Source organism: Manacus candei, unplaced genomic scaffold (assembly GCF_025592945.1).
Source record: "Manacus candei isolate 608988 ecotype Guabito, Panama unplaced genomic scaffold, ASM2559294v1 h1tg000056l, whole genome shotgun sequence".
In the NCBI taxonomy this organism is placed as follows: domain Eukaryota; kingdom Metazoa; phylum Chordata; class Aves; order Passeriformes; family Pipridae; genus Manacus; species Manacus candei.
In genome coordinates, this window is record NW_026138104.1 from 4,041,817 (window position 1) to 4,066,002 (window position 24,186).

The 24,186-nt window shown below is 43.4% G+C and overlaps 1 protein-coding gene across 3 annotated transcripts in view; it reads right to left on the reverse strand.

Annotated features, from left to right (window-relative positions):
* Positions 1 to 10,351: 10,351 nt before the first annotated feature.
* Positions 10,352 to 24,186, reverse strand: part of RSU1 (Ras suppressor protein 1) — a 103,612-nt gene continuing 89,777 nt past the window's right edge. For 2 of the 3 annotated variants that reach the window (XM_051802479.1, XM_051802478.1), the window contains exon 9: positions 10,352 to 10,825. In XM_051802479.1, the coding sequence (XP_051658439.1) occupies positions 10,723 to 10,825 (103 nt within the window). In that variant the 3' untranslated portion in view covers positions 10,352 to 10,722. The remainder of the gene's footprint in view (positions 10,826 to 24,186) is intronic. The other variant, XR_007907004.1, reaches the window with a different exon arrangement.

Sequence of the window (24,186 nt, forward strand, 5' to 3'; positions counted from 1 at the left end):
GGGAAGAGGGAAAGGAGCAGTTTATGTCTGAGACCAACTTTCCTCTGTGATTGTTATAACTTGCCTCCCTGAAGACTCGAGCTCACAGTGATGTGAAGGCTTTTATATACTGCAATACACAAGTGGCTCTTGCCACCAAGTCCTTCTACCCACTGAACCAAGCCCAGGTGAGCATGCCCTGGAGATGGCAGCAGCCCTGGCTGGTGTCAGGCCTTTGTAGCTCTCTCACCGTGGCAGAAGATTTGTCTGCTTGCAGACATGGCCTGTGCCTGGTGCCAGGGTGCCTCATCCCTTCCTTGTCTGCTGGTGATCAGTGCCAATCTCCAGCATGTACCAGTGACATCCTCGTGCTTGCATTACCTTGAAAGGCAAGTAAGTAGGAGTAGTGCACCATGGAGCTGCAAATAACTACTCTGGAAATGCAACTTTATTTTCTGTTTTCATCTGCATCTGATGCACCATGACTGAAAACAAGAGTCATGCTTTAGAAAGGAAACAAAACTCAGTCTTCTCTTCATTTTTCATCTTTTTCTTTGAAACCTCAGATCCTCATTCCCTAGACACTCTCCTTTAGTTTTTGGAAGATCTGGGCACTGATAGGACAGAAGCAGCATGGTTCATCCTTCCCTCACAGATTCAGATATTTATCAAAAGCCTCTTATTAATGACAATAAACCAGCAAAACCCAAGTGTTTGCCATTATTGGGGGATTTTTTTCACTTACAAATGTGGCTGCCTGCATGGTCAGGACTGTTCCTAAGAAACATATGGCACTGATGCGATTTACCTTGGTGTTCTTGCTGCTGGTGATAGATCTGGTTTTTTAGATTTGCTTTTTTAACTCAAATGCTGGAGTCTGTTTTCTGAGGTTAGTGCAGGGATAGAGGACAGGAGGAAGCCACCTTGTTTGGCCAGGTTTGTTCTGCAGCATACACAGACAAATGCAGCCCACTCCATGCTGCCACCAGACCCAGCCACTGTCTCCTCTGAGAGGGTAGCTTTTCAGCCACATGGGGTCAAGGGAGGCAAGGAAAGTTGAAGTCAGGCACAGCCAGGCACAGAGCTAACAGCTTGACTCATTTGGGAGACCTGTTTGCCGTTTCTGAGGACCTAAGAGTAATGCCTTCCTGCTGATTAAATTGATTTCTTTCATGCATCTATTGAAGGCAGGAATTCAGTCTGGGTGGCCTCATGTTAATCCCATGAACATCAGCTCAAAAAGTATGAAATCCCATTAGATCCAAGCATCATTGTCTGCCTCTTGGTGCCTGGATGCTCCTGGGGACTGAAATCAAACCTCCTGTAAACCCTGGCAGGGAGCTGAGCCTGACCAGCTCCCTGGGCCTGTGTGCAGGATGTGCAATCCCTGTGCCCTTGGGACCGACCACGAGTTCTCACTGGTGCCATTTATGGGGGCACTTTACCTGTGACTTACGGTTTTCAGGTCTGATTTGCACTGTTGAAGCATCAAGGTTTGTCTCTGGCTCAGGCTCAGGCCTATCTGTTTGGGATGGCTCAATGCAGGGGGTGGCTGAGGGGCAACATGGCATGGGAACACCCCTCTCAAACCCACATGTTCGCAGCAGCAACCATCAGCATGTGGCCCCCAACTGCACTCTTTGGAGAGGAGCTGGATTCAATGCCTGGTGTATGTTTTCCAGTATTTGTCTTTTCATTTTCCAGAGGGTTTGTGGGCTTTATGAGCACCCAGCGAATCTCAGGGTCCTTCTCCTCCCTGCAATCCCTACCCCAAACCAAACCTTTCTCCCTCTACTTGTTACCCTAAAAATTCCTTACCACCGACTAAGCTTTTCTCTTCCTCCAACCTCAAACACCTGCAGTGTCTAACACCCTACTCCTCCACTCCTGTTTTCCTCAGGATCCCTTGGTCTCATTTCTGCCTTTTAAGCTGCTAGGTTGTTGCGTAAAAAGATGGCAGAGCCCGTCTGGAATGTCCGGAGGTGCTCGGTTTCCAGTGACACCTCATAGGTATTCAGGCTGCCCTCCTCCTTTCTGACAAGCCCCATCTACAGTTTTCCTGCATAAAAAACTGCACGTCAGAGGGGAAAGACAAATGACGATAGCAATAACGTGGAAAAACATCCTCTGAACATCTGAGAGGGCTGAATCATGAACCACTTTTATCAAGGCGTACAAGAGGCACTTAAATATTAGCTGCTGCTTATAAATAATATTGGTATGTTAAATACACACATATTTTCAGTTTTATAAAGCGAGTGATCTCTGTTTGCTTTCAACTGGAAATCATAAAGAAAAAATCAATGAGCTTATATCAAGCTCATATTATAGTCCTTGAAGAGTCAACTGACTCTATAAAAATGACTGTTTTCTAACGAAGTTATAATTAATTGGACTGAGTTGGCAAAGTTTAAGTGCCTTGTCATATTTTGATTGCTATGCAGTGCTAGAACTTATTGATTTTATAGAACACCCTGTAGATAAATGTAATGATTAATTTCATTTGGTTTACAAGAACAGAAAACTTCTATGCAGAACTGGATGCACTATTTTATTTTTTTCATTACTGCCTGTACCTGGCAGGAGTGTGGGTCTAGCTATGGAGCTATGTCAGATGGCCTGGCCTTCCCTGGTTCCTTATTTATTCCAAAGAAATTTCATTTTTCTCCCAAACTCAATGGTTTTTTTAATCTAAAGGATTTTGGAGAGATTATTTTTCAATATTTATTTCCTGGCTGTTTCTGTTTTCTTTCTGAAAAAAAAAAAAAAAAGGATGTTTTTAAGTTTTATTCCCTGTTTCCCTGTTTGCAAAGCCATCAGCCACAGGTCCAAACCCACGCCCAGCTCATGAACCCACTTCTAGGTCAGTGCTTGCCTTGGGGATGGAGAAGCTGGCTCGAGGCCCCTGCTTCAGAGCACTGAGTGTCTGGGGGCCCTGTGAACCTCCCTGCTCTGCCTTGGCACTCCTGGTCCCACGGGACTTCGGGGCTTCTCCCATGAAGAGATGCAGAAGAGGAACGCTGCCAGGGCCTGCCCTCACGAGCTTTCCTGCTCCCTCAAACCCAGCTGGGTGGAGGGACAGCCAAGCCAGCTGCTGGAGGTCTGGCTGCTCCCAAAGGGGGGCAAGCCAGGGCTGTGATCCTCTTCACACACACTGCAACAGGGCTTGGCTTGATGTGCAGCCCTTGGAGCAATTTTTCCTGAGGCTCTGGGGTTATTTTTATCCCTTGCTGCAGCATTTGATGCCACATGACTGCCTCTGAATTATTTGGTTTCTTAATTGGCAGAGTTGATGTAAAAGCAAAGTGAGGGGAAAGGAAATACCAGCAACCTCCCTGGGGACACCCTGCCAAGCCTGGGGGTGACAGTTGTGTTCACTGGGAACTGTCTCGGCATGTTTTTATACCAGCAACATGGGGAATGAAAAGGATTTCAGGCCTTAATTTTGGATCTGTTCTGGTGTTCCTTCCCTCGCCTCTCCAGCTGTATTCTTGCCCCCACTGCTGGCACAGGTGTAAAGTGCATCCCAAGGTGCTGCCAGGCATCCTCCGTTGCTGCACAGGCAGCTTGGAGAGCCACTGACAGCTGGACTCCAAGCCCACATGGTATCAGCAATGTACCAGGATTAAAATCAAAGCTTTGATTTTTATGTTTGCCCTCAGAATGGATTAGTATTGAATTCCTGATCTACAAGGTGTTTAATGTGTCTCTGGATACCAACCAGCAGAGCAGAGATCTTCTGAGGAGCTTATGATGACCAGAAATGAAGACAGGAAAGTCACTTTGTACAGTCTGGATGGTAGCTGCTAAAATCATATCCCAGTAAGTACCCATGCACCACATGCCTCCAAATCAGTGCTCTCTTCTGCTCCAAACACAGATGCTCATTTCTGTGTGATCTTAGGAACTCACATATGCCAGGTGTGTTTGAGTATCTAAAATAAAATATCTAGATCGATATAAGAGTAAATAAGAAGTGGCTGAGGATGCTCAAACCAGGCTACCAAGAGTAGTGTTTCTAAACCCTACCCCTCTGAGCAGGCAGTTGACAAGATCACCAGTCCTCTGTGTCACTGCTGTGATGCCAGATCCTAAACCACTCAGTTGGAGGGAAAACATAGTCCAGTATTAAGCTAAAATCTACTCTCCCACTGAGAACCTGAGCCACCCACGACCCAACACAAACCATAGCCTTTATTTACAGCATTGCCCTTTCTCCAGTGGTGCTCTGGGTTGCAGAGCAACCCTTTGGCTCTACTCCCCTCTGGCTGGTCCTTGTTGGAGCACTGCCTCACAAGTGGTTCCTAGGAGTGACTTTTTCCACGGCACTTTGGTCCTGGGAAGCACTGCTGACTGAGCTCAGTGGCTCCCGTGGGTGCGGAATTTCAGGCGAGGATGGCAAGGGCAATCACCAGGGCAGGAGGTGTCCTGCTCCTCAGGCTCTGCCTGGCAATAGCTCTGTGCCACTGGGAAATCCACTGCTACCAGGCTGCAATTTCCACGCTAGCAAAGCAAAGATTAGCAATACCACGAGCAGCACAGCATCGCTCAGGCTCGGGCAGAGGGTAAGACTTTCCCTGGGGGCCTGCAGGACACTCACCCAGGCAGAAGGCATTCAATTTAAAGGCTTACTGAAACAGTAGGGGTGTTTAGTCCAGTACTTGCATGGCGCCATCCGCAGGCACTAATCACTCCAGGCTGGAAGGTGCAGCTTGTCCCACTGTTGGCACCCAGTCAGCCACAGCCATGCTCCCCACTCATCCTTGCGCTGGTGGCTGCCCTGGCACCAGGCCATTTGAAACATTATCCTGAATAACTGGGATGTCAGGAAAATTGTGAAGCTACACGCAGCCTGGGGCTCACCACTGCTTGGCTGAGCACTGGTTGTACATTCAGGGCTGCCGACGGCACAGGAGCGGGGCAGAACGGGCAGGGAAGTTCTCACCAGTAGCAAGGGAGCCGAGGTGAGGAGTGAGCACCCTGGCACAGTCACCTGCCCCAGTGCTTCCCCCTGACCTCAAACTGTCACAAAAGCTGCCTCTGAACATGTCCACCAAGCTGCAGGAGTGATTCCTGCGACTGGCACTCACACAATTACTGTGCTTTGTGATCTAAAAATACGGTTAAAATTTTGCTCTTGAGATATACGGTAAAAATGTCAGTTTTAAGGGCTTTCTCACAATAGGGATACAGTTCCTGGTGAGCTGTAACTCAGCCACTGCTCTAGGGGGGACCGGAGTGGTGGCACTTGCCTGAGGCACTCAGGTGAACTGGAAAGGGAAGCAGGAGCTCAGCTGTGCCAATGGCAGCGGCTTTGGCAGCAGCACTGGATGTAAACCAACCACAGAGATTTATAAATCACTGTTCTTTACAGGCAAATTACTTCTCCTTAGATCAGGGGAAACAAAGTACCCAGGAGAGGAAGAAAATCTAACTTCTGGGAAGTTATCATGGTTTCATCCCAGAACATCTGCCAGCCCTGGTGTCAGTGCAAAGTAACAAATACATGGCACGAATCTGGGAGTATAAAAGATGTGTCATTACAAAAAGGAGTAGGAGGAAAATAAAGCAAGTTGACAGCTCACATCCTGTGCCATAATCCTAGAAATTGTTAATATTTACAAAATTAACAACTAATATAACCGATGACAATCTCACTCCTCCTGGTTGTCATGAGGATATTAACAGTTACCACCCGCTTCAAACTGGAAATATTACCCATCTCTGGAGCTCCTGCTGCTCAGCAAGCGTGGGGACAGCACAGACTCGCCCTCCCAGCTTTCATACCAGCACCAAGCCATGAGCCAGTGTGGAACACCCAAGTGCTGCCGGGGCTGGAAATGCCTCCTGACCTCACTCAGCTCCCTGGGAGCAGAGGGTCTGGCAGAACAGGAGGAAGGTTCCTCTCTCTCCTCAGATCCTCCAGGGGCCCAGGATCTAGCCCCATGCACTGCACCACGGTGGGGAGAGCCCAGAGGAGGAGGATGGGGAGCACAGGCAGTGCTGGAGGGAGGAGAGGCGAGGGCCACGCTGGCTCAGATCATACCTCCAAACAAGCTGCCATTTCAGGAGAAATGCCCATACTGCTGGTGTGATTTGCCAGATGTAAGGCTGGAAGCTAACTGATGAACAGATGCTACAGTGTCATTTCCTTAACAGGAAAGACCTGACTAAAACCAAAATAAAGATGCAAAGGGACTCCATTGGAAACATATTCCCAGACTAACAGTCATAAAAAGGTAAAACTTCAGAATCACAGTGCTGTTCCTCACATATTTTTTTAAATAGGAAAGAGACTAACAGCAGTGCCCATGTTCCCAGAGCTGAGATTTGTTTGTTTGTTTGTCTGTTTGTTTTTAACTGTTACCTGTCCATCAGGAGGACTGCAGGAGGCAATAATGTACTGTAAGTACAAGAAAAGTGTGGATGGTGCATGCACATGCAGGTTTTCTGGCTCCATTCTGTCTATCTTAGCAAGGAGAATTAATTTCCCAGGCCACTCTTTGCACAGGCACATCCTATCCATCTTATGGTAATTTAAAAAAGTTTCCCCTGTAAGAGTGCATTGCACTGTATGCAAAAAAAATAGCCATACTCTTTCCAGTTCACCATGTGCAAAATCAAACAGAGAATTACCAGCTTAATTGCTTTCAAAGAGCTCTCACATACTGGAAAGTTATAAAAAATAAATTTCCTCTTCACAGGAATAATTTTCTCCCCTTGAAGTGGCAAGCTGTTGGCTTTATCAGAGGGTGGCCCAAAGAGGCATCTGAACAAGTGACCATAAGAATGGATGGCAAAAATGTTCTTTTCAAGGCACCCCGAGACCAGGGATCTCATTGTCAACTAGGCCAGTGAAACAATACTGACCAGCAGACCAAAGAGTTGCCTTTCCAGAGCTTGGTGCTCCCACTGGCACAACACCCATGCTCACCTAGGGGTAGCACCCAAGGGCTCACTGGAAGGGGCCTCACTTTGATGGATCCTCTGGAGAAGTGACTACGGGGACCAGCAAAGGGACCATCACGAGCTGCAGTGCTCATTAACTGGTTCACCACAGTAGAAAACAGCAGTTCCTTTCCTTGAAGTTCAGTGGTGAAATAATTGTGACCCAGTAAAATAAAACATTGTTTTTAAATATTAAAAAAGCAATGACTTTAGAGAACAGATACATAAAATCATCACACTCACATTAAAACTGTTGTGTAGTTTGCTCTAAGAAGCTGGTACCTTTTTAAAAACTCTAAGACCTTAGCATGTTACAACCCACAAAGTTTGGTTTTCTTCCCCTTGTCTTTTATTCTGTCCTGAGCCTCTGAAGAGCTACTCCTTACCCATTTTGTTTTCTGTTTGTAAAGCTTTATGCATTGCAGTTTTTCATCGTCTTCTCAGAACATTATCTTATTTTTTCATCTTTCTTTTCAAGAAACTTCTTTTTTTCCCCCATCTGCCACCATCTTCAGTATAATACTTCTCCCTTTAGGATTTCTTTTATCCTTCACATCTTTATGCCTTTCACTTACTCTTCCCCAGACCCTTCATTCCTGCTTTTGCTTGTCAAAACTGTGTTTCTTCCTCCTTCATGAGGGAAGAAGTGGGAAGGTTGGGCGGATTTTTTTGCTATGAACACCCAGGAATGCTCCAATCAATACTTCGAAACCCTGCAGAGGAGAGATTGCATGAGTCTTTCAACACTTTCAAAATTTGCAACTGCAGTTAATGGAAGTCTGACTAATGCTTGAAAATCATAAGCTTATTTTAAAGCAGTGCTGTAGCTTCCCACCAATAACATCATCAGGCCTTCCCCAACAAGCTTTTAATTTTACATCAGAGACTCTACTCCATGTTTTGAAACCCTTGTAGCCCTGTAGCAACTTCTTTTTTTTTTCCAAACCCCAGGACACAGCAGGTGACAGACACAGTCTCAGATACCACCTGAGCCTTTAGCTCTGGCTGGATTTCTGTTCAAGTCAAAGGAAAGCCATAATGCTGCCCCGCTTACAGAAAACCATGTCCGGGCATACCCAAGGAGATTCCAGAAGAGGGGTGAATCCAGTTCAGCTGGAAGTGAGCGTACGTAAAACATCCTCAAGCCTCAAAGAAGCTGTCTAGCCACGGCTGCAGGATCTGTCAGGAGAGCAGTGGTTCCACCCTGAGGACAGTGCCACCCTCGAGGGAGGGTTTGGGTCGTGTTCAGTGCCAGGGAAAAGTCTACAGCCTCTTCACCCTGTCCTGATAAATGTGCCCTTGCTATTTATTTTGTTTCCAAAAAAATCTGTAATAGTAGTTTGGGGATCTTCTGACATTTCACTGTCATTTCATCAGGACTTCTTGTAGCACAATTATTATTGTCATTAGGTCCCCTCACGTGTTAATGCCTACATAACATTTAATTGTGAGTCCTTGTATCTTCTCTTCGGGGCTCCTCTCTTGCGGCAGCCGGTGGCAAGTTCACCATAGAGCAGGATCTTAGGGAGGCAGTGGTCGTTCATCCTGGAGACATGCCCTGCCCATTGCAGCTGTGTTCTCAGCAACATGGCCTCAATACTTGTAACTGCTGCTTGTTCTAGAACAGATGTATTGGTCACATAATCCGACCAGTGGATGTTTAGGATTGTGCGGAGGCAGCGTTGATGGAAGCGTTCTAGGAGTCGCAGGTGGTGGTGGTAGATGACCTATAATTCAGATCCGTATAAGAGAGTAGACAGCACTATGGCTCTGTAAACACTGATACAAGGACTCCCTGAAACATCTCAGCCTTGGCCACATTGGTCTTCATCACTGGTCTACTCTGGCCTCCAATTGGGAGGTTTGGAGACACACTATCTTTAACACTGCTGATGCTTTTGAGAAAGCACACAGGATCACTCTTGAGGAGAAAAGACAACGCAGAAAGAATCGTGCCTTGCAGAATCTACCACCTAAGGAGTCTTTCTGCTGTGCCTTTTGCAACCGGATGTGCCTGTCTCGTATTGGCCTTTTTAGCCACCAACGCGCTTGTAACGAATGTGGGTAGAGCCCTTCCCAAATCTTTGTTCGCGAAGCCCAGCCATGATGATGATGATTTAATTGTGAGCATTCCAGATGGGGGCCAGTTCTTGCTGTGAATTCTTAGCATGCAACCAACCTAACACCTTCATGGGTCTGTTTCAGTTGGACCTGTTCCCTAGACAAATCACTTAAGAGGTCTGGAAAATCCTCTGCAGAGCTTGCAACAGATAGAACTGACTGCTCCTGACAAGTCTACCATTTTTACTGTTCTCCATCTGCCTACCAAGACTGCTTCATTCTTCTGAAGTACTGAAGACCACTTAAAATGTGTCTAAAGCTTGATGCCAACTTCCTAGCCCCACTTGCCAATTCAAAAAATCTGTTGTAAAATATATGTCAATACATTTATTCCTAGACTAAGGCAACCATGTTACTTAAATGCTGGGGTAATCCTAAATGCGCTGGAGAGGATGGTGCTGATAATAGAATCTTCAGACACAAAATGGCTTTTGCAGAAGGTATCACTTCTAGCATGAGATATTTAAAACCTTTTCTTCTCCCACTGAACACCACAGGCCTGTCTCGGCAGTCTGGGCATGCTTCCCAGCTTGCTGTCCGGATAGCAGCCGACTCTCAATGGGTTGCTCGGGTATGAAATTCATGGAACTGGAAATCAAGGGCAGGAAGGTCCCAACACGAGCGATCTAGGTATGAATATCTGTTCTTGCTTCTTGAGTTCCCTCGTTAGCTTTTGTTCTCCTAAGACTAAAACTGTTTGGAAATCACTGGCTTTTAGGTTTTCCTTTCCCACTGGTAAGACCTGAAGCTATTTGAGCTGTTGAACAATTTGCAGTTTCTGAGCTTGGTTGCAGTGCCAGCTTTGTATAGATAAATATAGAACCTGTGGCATTTTCAAAAGCCATTTGGAATAGCTCTTCAATATAAGCACTTTCAGCAGAGATTAAACACATTATTTGGGTTTTCTGCCTAAAGAAAAAAAATCACTTTAAAAATTGGCAGAATTACCAGTTTCTTCAATGACAAAGTTCTTTCCCCAAACTGGGGCTGGCAATTGGCAGCTCTTTACAAAGACAATTTTTTTTTTTTTTTCTTTCCTGTCTCCCCTTCCCTACTCTTTGATTTCAAAATAACCTTCAAGGCAAAAAGAGCAAGATACAGCAACATTAAAAAAAAAAAAAGAAACTGATTAAAATTTTCCCCTCTTTAAACAAAATGCCTTGCATTTTTACTAACTTGTATCAGATAAAATGCTACCACATTCCTACAGAAGAAATTAACACCTTACAGGAAACTGGACACATTATGTTCCTCAAGGAATTTTCTATTTCAGAAGTCCTACTGAAAAAAACTAAAACAACAATACAAATTAAAAACTTTATTAAAATCAATTGGAATATAATATGAAATTTAGTATCATATAATATAGGTGTAAACCCCCTGATATTAACAGCATGTGACACATGTGAAGAGAGGACATTAATATACATATAAATAGAAAAGCTAAAATATGTTCGACAGTGATGTATTAAATGGCTACATAAATGTGACCATAAGTAGGAGAATATATAAATTTGTATCCCTCTAGCAGTACCTTCTAAAGCGGTATACATAGTAAATTGCATTTAATTCTAGTCTCTGCTTTCTTATAAGCAACAGAAGATGTGAGGGAATATTATAAGCACATGCAAAAGAAATGTAGAAGATATAAAAACAGAGGCAGAAGCCAGGCACTTATTTGTTCTTGGCTGCCAGAGGCTTACGGCTGATCTTCTTTGACTTGTCATTGTTCTTCTTTGGAGGTTCAGGGTTTGCCTGCATGTGTCTGCCATAAAGACTGTAAGGAAATCAGACAAAAAAAATTGTGATACAGGATTTTACTCTGCAGCACGTTAAACAATGCATCTAGTTACTAAAAATAAAAAAAAGTAAGATCTTTATTTTGTCTCAACACACTGAATTTTCTATTAGATCTCGCTGCAGTCATTAACATTTGGTTTTTCGTGACTTTTCAGGGTAGTAACACCAGTAAAAGCAGGCCTTTGGAGCAGTGAAGGAGCAATCAGTTTTGCCTTAAGAAACTAGCAACCTTTATTCTGCAGTTATGGGATTAAGGCTTGGAAGGCTGCAAGGATGTGTATTCAAGTAGACAATGATAAAAATTGGGTTGAACTGAAGAGATAGAGTGCCTGCTTAGAGCAGAGTGAGCATCATCCCTAACCAGAAAACCCAAGGGCTTGATAATGTGACAGAGAGCAATGGTGTCACAGCAGCCTTTGCTGCTCACACATGATTGATAGCACTGGGACAGCTACCAACACATCAATGCCACATTAGTAAGTACCACTGATTAAATGTTGACAAAGTATCCTACAATTAAGACACTGGCATTCACTGTGAAGCTAAATAGACTACATGGCTGAGAGGATCTTGCTAAATATCACATAGTAATTGATAGATAATTTATGAGTAATCCCGATTAAACTAAATTAAAAACCTACCCAAAATAAACACAGCTCAAATTTAACTTCCCTTATCGACATAATGTGCTTTTCGAAGACGCGTTTTGCAGGTTTTGGTTGGGGTAATTTTCTTTATAGTAGCTGGTATGGGGCTGTGGTTTGGATTTGCACTGAAAACAGGGTTGATAATAGAGATGTTTTTGTTTTTGCTAAGCAGTGCTTGCAAAGAGCCAAGGCCTTTTCTGCTCCTCACCCCACCCCACCAGCGAGCGGGCTGGGGGTGCACAAGTTGTTGGGAGGAGACAAAGCTGGGACAGCAGACCCCAACTGATGCAAGAGATATTCCAGACCATACGGGGTCATGTTCATCATATAAAGCTGGGGGAAGAAGGAAGGGGGGGACGTTCAGAGTGATGGTGTTTGTCTTCCCAAGTCACCATTACATGTGATCTTGGAAGTCTTTTCCAACCTTCATGATTCTGTGACTTTATTCTATTCTTTACTATTGTAATTATACGTCAGGACGTTAAAAGCTACCACCTGCTTTGAGTTTTATTTTGCTATATCTGGAAGATACTTCAACCCTGGGGTTCCTAGACCATGGACTGGGATTAGAACTTCTTGTAGGGTGGGGTGGAGAGGAAGTGCTAGCTTTCACCTTCTCAGCAGCTGAAGATTTACATCACGCTGCTAAGCACGCTGCAGTCAAGGTGTACTGTAGCCAAAACAGCCTTGCTCAAGGAAAATACAACTGTAAACTACGACATTACTTCACCTTACTGAAATTTTATATGTGTCATCACCTACTGTCAACAAGGGATCAGGTGCCATTTCCTGATGAATGCAGAGAGCCCTGACCCTCTGTGATAACTACATGCCTCGTGTTAGCTACAACAGTCATATTTTTCTTCTATTTCATAAGAGATAGAGCCCCAACAGCACAAGACTGTATTTTATCCAAGTACACAGTATGCATACTAATCAAACATCTATCCTAAATAACTGTCCTGTTTTGGAAGGCATTAAGTGAGTTGAGGGAGGGAGTATATGGAAGGAGATGGTTTGGTATTAGGAAATACTATCACTGTAGAAGAGCACAGAAGTGACATTCAAGGAGGTTGTCCCATCAGAAACTGATCCAGGGTAGAAAATGTCAGGGAACAAGCAGTATCTTTTTCTCAATGATATGCAATGCAGCATTTGAACCACTGTCAGCAATAATTTTGTAACTCCAAGAAGTTAGCAACAGAGAAGCAGAAATGTATACTCAAATCTGTGAACACCAATAGTTAGCTAAATACTAAATTAACATTCAAGCTGTTTTTTGGCTCTTTTTCATAGAATAACAAAGTCCCCATTTGGGATTTTAAGCACTGAATTAACAGAGAATCCACTGGTCCACCATATTTGAGCACAAAAACCCTTCACAGATGGGAACAGAAGTCCCTTGTCACTGTCCTGTCTTCCACATCCTGCTGCCTCACAGCTCCTTTGTCCTGTTAGTGCCAACCCAGAGAGGACTGAAATAGCTTTAGTGGTTCTCAGCTATTACATACCCTCTTTTTGCACAGGTTGCTTTAAGCTCTCCTTTTTTTGGTTTGGAAACTTCACGTGAGTTTCCCTCTCAGGTGACCCTTTTGGCATTTGTTATGCCTCTCATTTCTTCCTTTCTCAGTGCAAATGTTCAAAGTTTGTGAACTGGCAGAGCTCTGGTAGTGAACTTTTCGTGAAGCAAAAGGGTGTGGTGGGGATTCTACTGACTACACAGATGCTTTCCAAGTGCAGAAACTGAATATTGACAATTTTGATTGAACTTCAGAGTTCTGCTGAAGTCTACGTGCGCAACGCCTTTTGACTGTGAAATGAGATCCAGTGGCCACTGCATGTAAGAATCCCAATTTACCTGGATGGATTTTTGGTATTTCTTTGATATTTGCTCCTCACAATGTTCAGTGCTATTGGTGCTCCAGTGATTCCCTTTGCCCCATGCAAATACTCCAGTAGTAATAGATGTACATGAGTTGAAGGCATCTACAGAAAATTTCACATTCTTTTTATTTATTCTCATGTCCAACCACTTCTATCATCATGTGCACCGAAGTTTCATCCAGGAAAATAATTACTGGGTTTAAAATAAGCAAATCAAATGCATCTACTTAGGTTTTCTTGGCAAAATGTCAAGGAAGTTTCAGCGCACATTGCTATCTCAACTGAAGATGAGTGCTTTACAGTCTATCACAGGAGTCTGCTACGCAAAGAGCAAGGATCAGATGTATTTGGATTATACAAGCCTTCACACACAGGGTCTCTCTCTTGTGTTTGCATACATCAAATATGAGGAGACATATGGTGTCACAACAACATTTAAATACAATAATGACTGTGATAATGCCTCTGGGACAGAATTTGCATTCTGTTACACTCGGGAAAAGAGAACTCAAAATTTTCAATGAACTTTTGGTAGAATAACAGACACCACTTCCATAGCTCCCAAGGGGGAAAAAAAAACACAGGAAAAAAAGGCAAGAGATAAAAACTAATGGAGCTTATCTGCACAGAGAAGTAACTATCTGAATTCCACAAGAACCTATAACCCTTTGGTTGTAATAGATGTGAAATTTGCACACACAGCCTTTAATTATTTCAATACCTACTGGAAGGATGCAGCCACAGAAGTAGCCATAGCCAAGCTGTCCAAACTGTGTACATGCTCCTGCTCTGCATCAATGCAAAGTCAGCTGTGTTAGGCAGAGACACTTGCACCTCATCCTCAGCAGCAGAGGTCAGCTTATGACATGCACACAGACAACTGTGCTGCTCTGCTGACGGATGGTAACGTGCTGGGAGATGGCACCTTGACATTGCTGTTTGCATGACTAGACCCTTAGCCACAGCAGATTGTCTCCATAAAGAAACCAAGGAATACCGAGGCAGATTGTGGCTATAGTCTCAAGGCAGCTTTGTGAGATAAGTGCTGATAACACAGGGCAGCACCTTCCCACTTGAGATTTGAAACGTCACCTGTTTACGGAGCTGGTGCTGCTCTGAGAAGGACACTATGCACAGCTCACAGGCCAAAACCTCCGTTGAAGAATAAAATCTGGAGTGCAAATAAATATTTGAGATGTTTGCAGTTTGCAGCAACAGTCAGAAGCTAGTTATTATAACCACAGCTCACACACTGCAGAGCCTTTGTAGACTTAGCAGCTACAGTACTGCATGCAGCCTTCTCATTATGTTAAAGTGAAAGGGGAGATTACATGCAAGACTGAAAGCTCTCAGATACAGACTTCCAATTGCTTTCTTTCCTCGTATATATTTTTCAAAGCAAATATATCTCATGAACATAAATTTTTCTTTGTATGCAGATATAAACATAAACAAAATCTCCCCGCATTCTCCACCTGCCCCACTGGAAGTAACGAATGAGAGTACTATGGTTGCTGCAGCAGCAAAACTAACAATATCAAGTGAGAAAGATGCTCATTAAACTTCATCATTCTGTCTACTTTAATGATGTTTTTACTTAATAAAAATTCCCTAAGTAGTTGCAAGGATATTAGGCAAGGTCTCTGGTTATGTATCAGGGGCCTAAGCTGTCACTAGCAAGCATACAGTTCAGGAGGGGCATTCCCAAGAGGAAAGAGTGAATACAGCTTTCTTGTAATAAATTCCAAGAGAATCAATAACCACAGCCTGCCACATTACTTAAGTATTTAGGAAAGTAGGTGATCCTTCTAAATTAAACTACAAATTGCAAAATATTGCAATTTACAGCATAAAATCAGGCATGGAGCCTTGTAACTTGAAAGCATAGAGTCTTGTTACCAAAATCTCTGAATTTAAAAACTGAACCACAGTTAAAATTCATAAAGTTCAAAAGAGTCAGTTTCAAAAACCACCTTCAGCACAACTGTCTCCAAGTTTTCTCTCTTGTACAACAAAATGCTCACTAGCTGAGGGCTACATGCTCCCAGAGATGAAGAGCAAACTTGTGTAAACTAGGGAGCTACTGCAAAGTGTTTCATGCACACATTGATTTTCTTCAGTTCAAGCATTTTGAAAGAGGATTTCTATATCGAGCCATAAGAAATACACTGCTCTCACTTTATGTCTGTAACAGACCTACAGGGTTGAGTACACAGCATGAAAAGGACCGCACAGCTAAATACAATCTTGGAGAGATGCTACCTCCAGCTATGTACTGTAATCTGGGAAACAAAGGGGAAAAATTCCAGCGTGCTTTTTCAAAAGCTGGAGCTCAGGATCAGGCAGATATTTAGTGCTCAGATGAAGCTTCAAATGTGGGTATTTACAGTGACCTCAACAGGACAGTCCCAAAAGCCTCAGCTGCTGAAGCAGGAGACAGGAAAGGCTAAATCAGTGGTAATATCACTAGAAACCCAAAGCTGAAAGAAGTGCTTGCATGACTGGTACATGCTGGCTACCCTTCATTAGTTACAATTCACATGCACTTACAGAGAGGTGCTTTCACCCTAGTGGTTTTTGCATAATTAACTGCTGCTCTGGTATCCCCTCTGAGTGACTGGGACTAGCCTTTTCTCCTGTGAGAGCTTCTAACACATCACCTTCCCAAACCACGTATTCTCCCAGAAAAGGGACAGATACTGGGGTTTAATTTGTTGGTAACATACTAGTGAGAGAAAACAGTGGAGGTTAAAATTACTTTGCAAGTGTCATATTATTTTGGTAGCTTACCAGTAATGTTTTTATTCCGTGCGACATAAGTTAGATGATTTCAATGAAGAGGACCACTGCATAGCTAAATGAAACAAATATCTGTTTTTCTTACACTTGGATGGCAAGCTGCAGTTTTAGGATTCTTAATAAGGAAGAACAGACAAGAGTGACTCATTTTATTCAGCTAATTTTTTGCCCCTTGTTTGCAAGTGCTCTGAGAGCAGATGGCAGCAGTGTCAGCAATATTCATCATCTGAACAAGCTCTCCCAAGTTTCTTCAACAAGCCACATCTTTGGCCTGTCATCAGGTTCTGTACCAGCTCTCTCCTCGTGCTCCGCAGCGGAGGCAGCACTGGCTGGACGAAGGGGGCAGGTGCTGGCAGTGCCACGTGCTATACTGCAAGGGCCTCTGGGCTACTAAATCTGCAGCTCTTAATGTGCTGTGAAACAGCTCCACTACTTTTAGGTCTGTAACGGTTTGCCTTCATCTATAGCCCACTGACTCTGGTACATCTAAGGCTTCAGATTGCCCCAATCTCCACACACCACAGAACCCAACCCTGAAACACTCCAAAGTGTAATAACAGGTGTTATTTTTCCATTCCTTCCACCTGCGCCAATAATCTTCACAATCCGGAGTTCTGTCAGACTTTGCCTGTCATCACTCTCCCCAATCCCCACTATGTCCTGCATTTCAGCTTTCAAAGAGCCTTTCTGCATCACCAAAAATCCCTAATCCCCTCAAGTGCTTTCCGGGTGCCCACAGGCACTCAGTAGGGGAACTGATCACCTCTTCCCATCTTGGTTTAGTTTTTTTTGTAACTAGTTTCATTTTTCGGAGCCCAAATCAGATAAGAAGGAAAGGATTCAGTAGAAGTAGAGAGCTAGGTAGCTAAGCCCAAGTCTCCCAGTCAGTGGAGATCTAGCTAATGGAGCCATTGGAGTACAGAGCTTTTTGGGTGATAAGTACAAGTATCTGCTGTGAGATGCTTAGTTGCATTACCCTGTTAAACATTTTCACCAACTACAGTGGACAGTGGGTAGCTAGTTGACATGCAGACACTCATGTTTAGCTATTTTAAAATGCTAGCTGAAGTCCACCCGAAGCTACCACTCCCTCCCTGTTCCCACTTTGCACGCTCTCACAAGCTGTTAGCCATCTTACGTTACAGACTCTGCTGAGTCACACAGTCCAAAGTTGACTTACTGTGAATTTCTGCCTAAAACACTTCAAATCTCAATAAACGAAAAAAAGTATTCTGCCAAAACTGTTCTGGAGCTCACAGTCTCAGTGACTGTGCACCCTCCAAAATACGCCTACCCATTCCATGGGTCTCCTACTGCCACTTCATTGTTTCGCACAGGGCTCCCTTCTGCTGGATCCCTCCACTATCCCCTTTACATTTGCTGCTCTATATACCTCAAGAAAAGAAAGACACTGCCATGTTTCTCACCCTCTATCCCTACAGGTTACTGTCAGAGACAGACTCTGACCAGGGGAGATGTGTCTGTGGGAGGAGATTTCACCTGAGGTAACTATAATTTACAAACACTTGCTCTCCTATAGGGCTGCCAATTGCTAGATAATTTTAATTCTGCCAGATCCATCTGCTCTTAAAATGGTTAATTTAATCCCTACTTCTTTGAACTCACCATCTTGCATGTTAAGGAGAACTATTTTTTTTTCCATAAAGGAATTCCAAGTAGGTATTAGGTATTTCTTTAATTAATACACAATAATAAAAGAAAGCCTTCTCCTTATATTCTCTGAGGCTAGCAGCCTTTTGAAGCAAGTACTGTAAATGTGAGGCTTGTTAGGGAAGCACAGCTGGAAGCTAATAGAAGCCTAGCAAAAAAAAAGATTTTTTTAAAAGGAAAATATACAGGCTAAGATTTGCAAAGCTGGCTAATGACTTTGCATATACAACCTGAAAGACTTTACAAGATCTGGGGCTTTTGACAGAGAGGGTTTTGAAAGCACATGGAACACGAGCATCTGGTTTCTGAAAGTCAGGCCTATCTAACACCCAGGGAGCCCAGCACTGAAAATCTCAGCCACGCTACAAAGCCAAAGAGACACACAAGGGGGCCCTCTGTGGAACTGCCACAGAGATTGAAAGAAGAGGGCGTGATTATGCTTATTTTTTTCAAAACAGAGACAAACAGGAATTAAGATCTCATCTAGACAATCTATTATGCTGATTAAAAAAAAACCAGCTAGCCAGTAAAATGAAACAGCAGCCTGAGATGACCAGAGAGAGAACAATTTGTTTCTGCACGTGGAAAGTCCTATGAGACTATCTCAATTATCAAGAATTTCTCACCTGGGACCTGCATCTTCAAGAACATCTGTGAGGGCTGATCTCCCTTCTCATGTTCCATTTCAAATGGACTGATAACTTGTTCAGTCTACACATGCAAACTAGTCCCTGAATCCACCCCCGGCATGGAAGAACTGCATAGGTCAGAACCTGAAGTCCTTAAGGGTGAGATTTCCCACAGACTGCAAAGGAATATTTCTCCCCTTGTTTTCCCCAATCAAATGGTGCCTTCCCACTTATATATGACCAGAAGAAACAATTTAGTGCCAGACATAGGCATCAGCTGTTTACCCTGAGGGCTGAGGTAACCACTAGGAAAAATGACATCCTCCACCTAATTCATAAAAAGCAATTAGGAGCCACAGAATCTGCACGAGCAGGCTCAGCTTCTTTGGCAGAAGCCAGCACGGGCAGCCGCACAGAAGAATGCACGACGAAGAAGGGAAAAGACTGCTCAAGTGAGAAAGAAGTATGTTGTGTTCACTGAAGTCCTCTGTATCATCATAGCCCTTGTATTTATGTATTTGTAATTCATGAGCATTTAGTAGTAGAATCAACAGTTGCTCCACTTCTCCAAATCATGTTGTTGAGACCACATTCAAGGCCACCGACCTGATCTCAAACTAACCCCAGACAGGCAGCAAACATGGTGCAGAAAACACACTGGCTTGCAGCACAGACAGCCTCCTGGAGCCAGCTGAACACAGTCTTCTTCATTCTTATGTTATTTTAATGCTCTTGTCCACATGGAGTCCTTTGGGCTTCAGTAGAACAGTGCTGATTTTCCTTTCTGAATGCTACACTAAGGGGCTTGCTGCTCAGATAAATCCCCTTACATAATCTTTATTATTGATTTACTACATGCATTTTGCTGTGCATCTAATTAACATTTAAAAAAAAGAAAACAGAGGGTAAAAATAGCTAACTGCAAGCCAAGGAACTTTCTTTAAGTTATTCTGTGTCTGGCAGGTATGTATTTCTTTTCCAGTAACCAGATGAAGTGTACCAATAAAATGTATAGAAGGGACCCTGGGGAAATACCGATAGACAGACTCTTCTTTCCTTGTTTTTTGGGTTTTTTTTAAGCAAAATTGAAGTGTCTGAGTTAATCTAAGCCTGCTCTGCTGCACACTGAGGATGACCAATTTCATTGGCAGTAGCATGAAGAACATTCAGGGACCGCAATTCCCCCCACGCAGGTTTATACAGTAGCCCTGCTCTGCTGGGTTGGCTCACATCTCTCTCCTGCTTCTGCCATCCCAAGTGGCTGCAGGGCCAGCTCTCCAATGACTCCTTAAAACAGACACAAAGATTGAACAGTGATGAGGGACACACTGTCATGGTGGGGAGTTCAACCAAACTAACCACCCTGAATTGCCACTTCTGAGACCCTTGAAAGGGACGGACTAAATCCCGGTCCTGCCACACAACCCAATTGCATGACCCAAAACAAGAAGGCTGTGTGAGCTCTGGGGAGTTCACACAGTATAAGGGGGCATAGGATTTACTGGGGTATGCTTAGAGGGAGACTTGGGATTGAACAAGAATGTTTAAGGATTATACAGGACTCATGAATTCTTATGGGGACAGACCAAGAGAGTGGAAGTGAGGGACCAAGGAGGATGGCAGAGAACAAGTGCAGGGAAAAGGAGAGAGGATCGGGGGGGGGGGGGGGGGAAATAAAGGAGGTCAATAATGTGTAAGCAGGAGGAGGACAGCACACTTGTTTGGCTGAGCTCTGTGCCAAATCACCTTCACTTTGTCCTGCCTAAACTCTTATCTTCTGTGTGACTGCTCTCTGTTCTGACAGCATGCATGCATGACCCATCATCAAAGTTCAACTCAGACTAGCTGGTCACTGGGATGGACTGAATCCTGGATACTGGAGAGACTAAAGGATGTTAGGATCAGCTTCCAAAAAGGCTGAGGGGCTGTAGTCTGGTAAGACTGGATCTGGGGGCCTGATATTGAAACATCAAGATTTGGGAGCCAGGTATCACCTCATTTTACAGCCAGTTTTGAACAAAGCATCACATCCTTAATATTTGGCAAAGAATTACTGGGTTTTAAGCAAATCTTTGGTGTTTTTCCATGGCTTTTACTGTGCCAACAAAGCTGTTCCAGAATCTTTTCAGGAGGGACCTACGCTATGTGGCAGCCAATAATCTTTATGACAACACTGCAATGAAAATGCCTCTTACTGTAATGAGCAGAGATCATAAGTTAAGCCCCCAGCTACCTTTCCATTATTTTTCATTAGAGTTTTTCTGGCTTTGTTATGCTTCAAGAGTACTCAGGGAATTACCCCAAATTAGGCTCACTAGTCAGCTTTTCATTACTCAGACCACACTGAAACTGAGCAATCAGCAAACTGAACCAGCTCCTGAGGTAACACAAGACACTAACATTTGTTTCAATGTTTACCATTTCTTTTTTAGTTTGTCCTCTTTCTTAAAGCTCTGTTCTGCAACAAAACAAAGTTGCCTATAGTTGGAGGTGGTTCTAAAACAAGAAAATCACATAATATTTTTTCATGCCATTAACACCTTGAGCAAAGGGTTGGGCTTCCCTTCATCTACCAGAAACAAATTGTGATATACTTATGTTTTGTTGACAGTAGTGTTTTTCCTAGATTTGTGTTCCATAGTGCTCAATGAGGTGGGTGAGATAAGAAGTCTCACTTACTATGTGAATCCTTATCCCTCGTAAAATATCTAATCCATTGCAGATTTTTACACTGGCTTTCTTCTCTCTTGCAAAGCAAGAATCTGACCATCCTGTTGGGAAACAGCAGTAATACTGACATCAGTAAGTTCTGATGTCATCCAATCCGCATGACTTCCCAAGTTGCTTTCAGTGTCTTTCAAGGTCCACAGTGTGAAGAACATAGAGCCTTTTGAAAGGCTTTCTTCTCCCCCAATGTCTGTCAAGATGAAATGGCAATATAGTGTCAGCCTGATTTTGATTTCACCAAAATCAATACAAGTTTTGCTTCTGATTTCAGTGGGTTCAATGTTTGGCCTTTAATGTCAATTACCCATGCAAGCAAAAAGGCAAGGTGCGGTTCACAACCTCCAAACTATAAACAACATATGGGCAACATCTAGGCTGAGTATGAACAGTGGAGTGAAAATTACGCTTTCTCATCAAGGGCCAATGAGTCACTCTGTGACTTCTTAATGCATGCACTGACCAAAATAGTTTCTCTTGCAAGGAAGGTGGGATTATGCATATTGATCTGGTTTTGCTGAACATCCTTTTGCTATAGGTAGGCAGCACTTATCCTAAATTGTTGGTGCTTACGAATGGTCATGAGTTAGAGGAATGAATACAGAACTTTTACTGAAAAGGACAAGAACTAGTTTACTCATCAGATATTTGCAAAAGGCACCCACGGGAGCCTTCAAGAGTGATGTAAAATAAACCAGTGGTTCCACCTGTGTCTGCCCAGGTAAGCAGTGGAATCATCATCCCTGTAAGTGTTCAAAATATGTGTAAGTGTGGTGCTTAGAGCCATGGTTTAGTGGTAGACTTGGCAGTGCTGCGCTAATGGTTGGACTCAGTGATCTTAAATGCCTTTTCCAACCTTCATGATTCTGTGATTCTGAATCATCCCAGTATTCCCAAAGTTTGTGGTACAGAGCGAGTTTATGAGAAATGCAGTAGTAAGAAAAGCAAAGTGGCAAAAGATTTGCCAACAGCTCTGTCACCGAGAAAGCACTTCATTAGCCTGTCAATTGCAGTGTCTACGAGACATTTATTGACAACTCACTGCCAATTGATCCAACATCCATATAAAGCTCTTCTTATGCAACAAGCTTGCTGACTCAGACAATGATGAGATCTATAGAGAACTAATAGCTATACTAAGCCTCAAAGTGCTCTAATTTCTAAACAACATTAAACCAGAAGTGGTAAAATCCCATCAACATCTCAGTAGCTGCACCATATTCAATGCTTACAGCACATTTTAGAATGAAATTAATTTTGATACACTTCGTAGCTGGGGCATGAATGCATGATGAGTAAAAGTCCTTATACAAACAATGTTTTCCACTTCTATGGCCATACATGCTTGTGGGAGTACTTCTGAAATACAGGGACTCTGCATTTTCTACTTCCTCAGTTTAACATGGAAGCACTCAGAGATGTTTGATGCTGTGCGCCAACAACTGCTCTGTGTGGTTGGGCCCCTCAGCCTCTCCCCAGGCTGGGGTAATGCTGCAAATGGCTAATTGATCCTGCAGCGTCTTTAACAACTGGCAGTCACTTCACACAGCTGGCAGCATTCCTGCAGCGCACATGCTCCTAACCCTTGCTTGCTCTGCTTTGTAATACCTATTTTATCACTTCAGGATAAGGCAGCGTCAAAGACAGCAGGCATAACCTATTCTGGCATCTCCATCTGGCTTTATATATCAAACTTGTGCTGCTCTGGTGGATTAGTTTCAGATCCCTGTTGGCAGATCAAAGGCAGCAATAATAACCACAAATCAATCCCTCTTTAAGGCCTAAAACATCTTCTCCCTCATAGCATGCCTCATTTCTTCACCACTCCAGAGCCCTTATAAATACCAACTTTGCCTAGACACAACTGTCGTATGCAGACACTCAGGCCCTGGAGAATGTGGCAATTTGCCTGCATTCTTCTATTCAATGACAATCAAAATGAGCAGCATCAGTAGAGAGGGGCTCATGTAGATTATAAACTTGAGTTCCTGAAAGTCAGAAAGCTGCCTGATGCCAAAGTCAGGGCATACACAGAAGATGGCTTGCTTCCCTCAGTCTCATCTCAGGTAATATATTTTCCAGCACTCATCAGTGAGACAGTGCTGTATTTTCACTGAAGCACCCAGCTACCATCAGCTCACTGCTCAAGTGCTCTAAGCCAACCAACAGATGTTTTGAGATAGAGAATAGATGCATCCTCAGTTGAACAACTGCACTTTGGACCAGTTGCTTTCTAATGGCATTTCCAGACAGCTCATGCCCTTGATTAGCACATGTTCTGGAGAACAGGACTCAGAAAAGGGACTGATAAGGTTCAAGATCCTCAGGGTTCCTCCCATGTAGGGGAAACATTTGGTCCTTTTTGCCACGATTGTGCTAGCATGCTTGAGATTGCACCTGAATTCCTAATGCTCACCTATTAGGATTTAGCTAAAGGCAGTGAGACTTAAAATATGACTCAAAGACTAGGTATCAGCTCTCTGCCTGATGCTTTGCTTTACTGCCAAAATGGGACTTTTAGTGCAGAAGAAGTAGCTTTTGTTTGCTCTCTCTCCATAACAACTTCCCAGTGACAAAGCTGCATTGATCATGATGTAGCTAGGCAGTTCCCTAGATCTCAACTCACCCAGAAAAAAAATCTGTGCCTTGGATTTTACAGGAAAACAGCACTTGTGCTGTAAAAGATATACCTGCACAGGCAGTGAAGACATAAACTCTTCCTCTTATCTTTAAGTCTTTCAGTTCTGCAACTTGCAGTTTGAACAATGTCTCTAAAGAGATGGCAACATTAGCTAGAACAGCAACAGTTCAACATTCCTACATTCTTCTTAAAACGAAACCCAGAGATAAATAGTGAAAATGATAGCTGCTTAAAGATCTCCTGAAATTCTTAAGAAAAAAATGAATCAATTAAAGGCAAATAGACATAAATCTCTGGTGCTGACATTCTACTTGTACAGTTTGTAAAGGCCATAAAGACACAA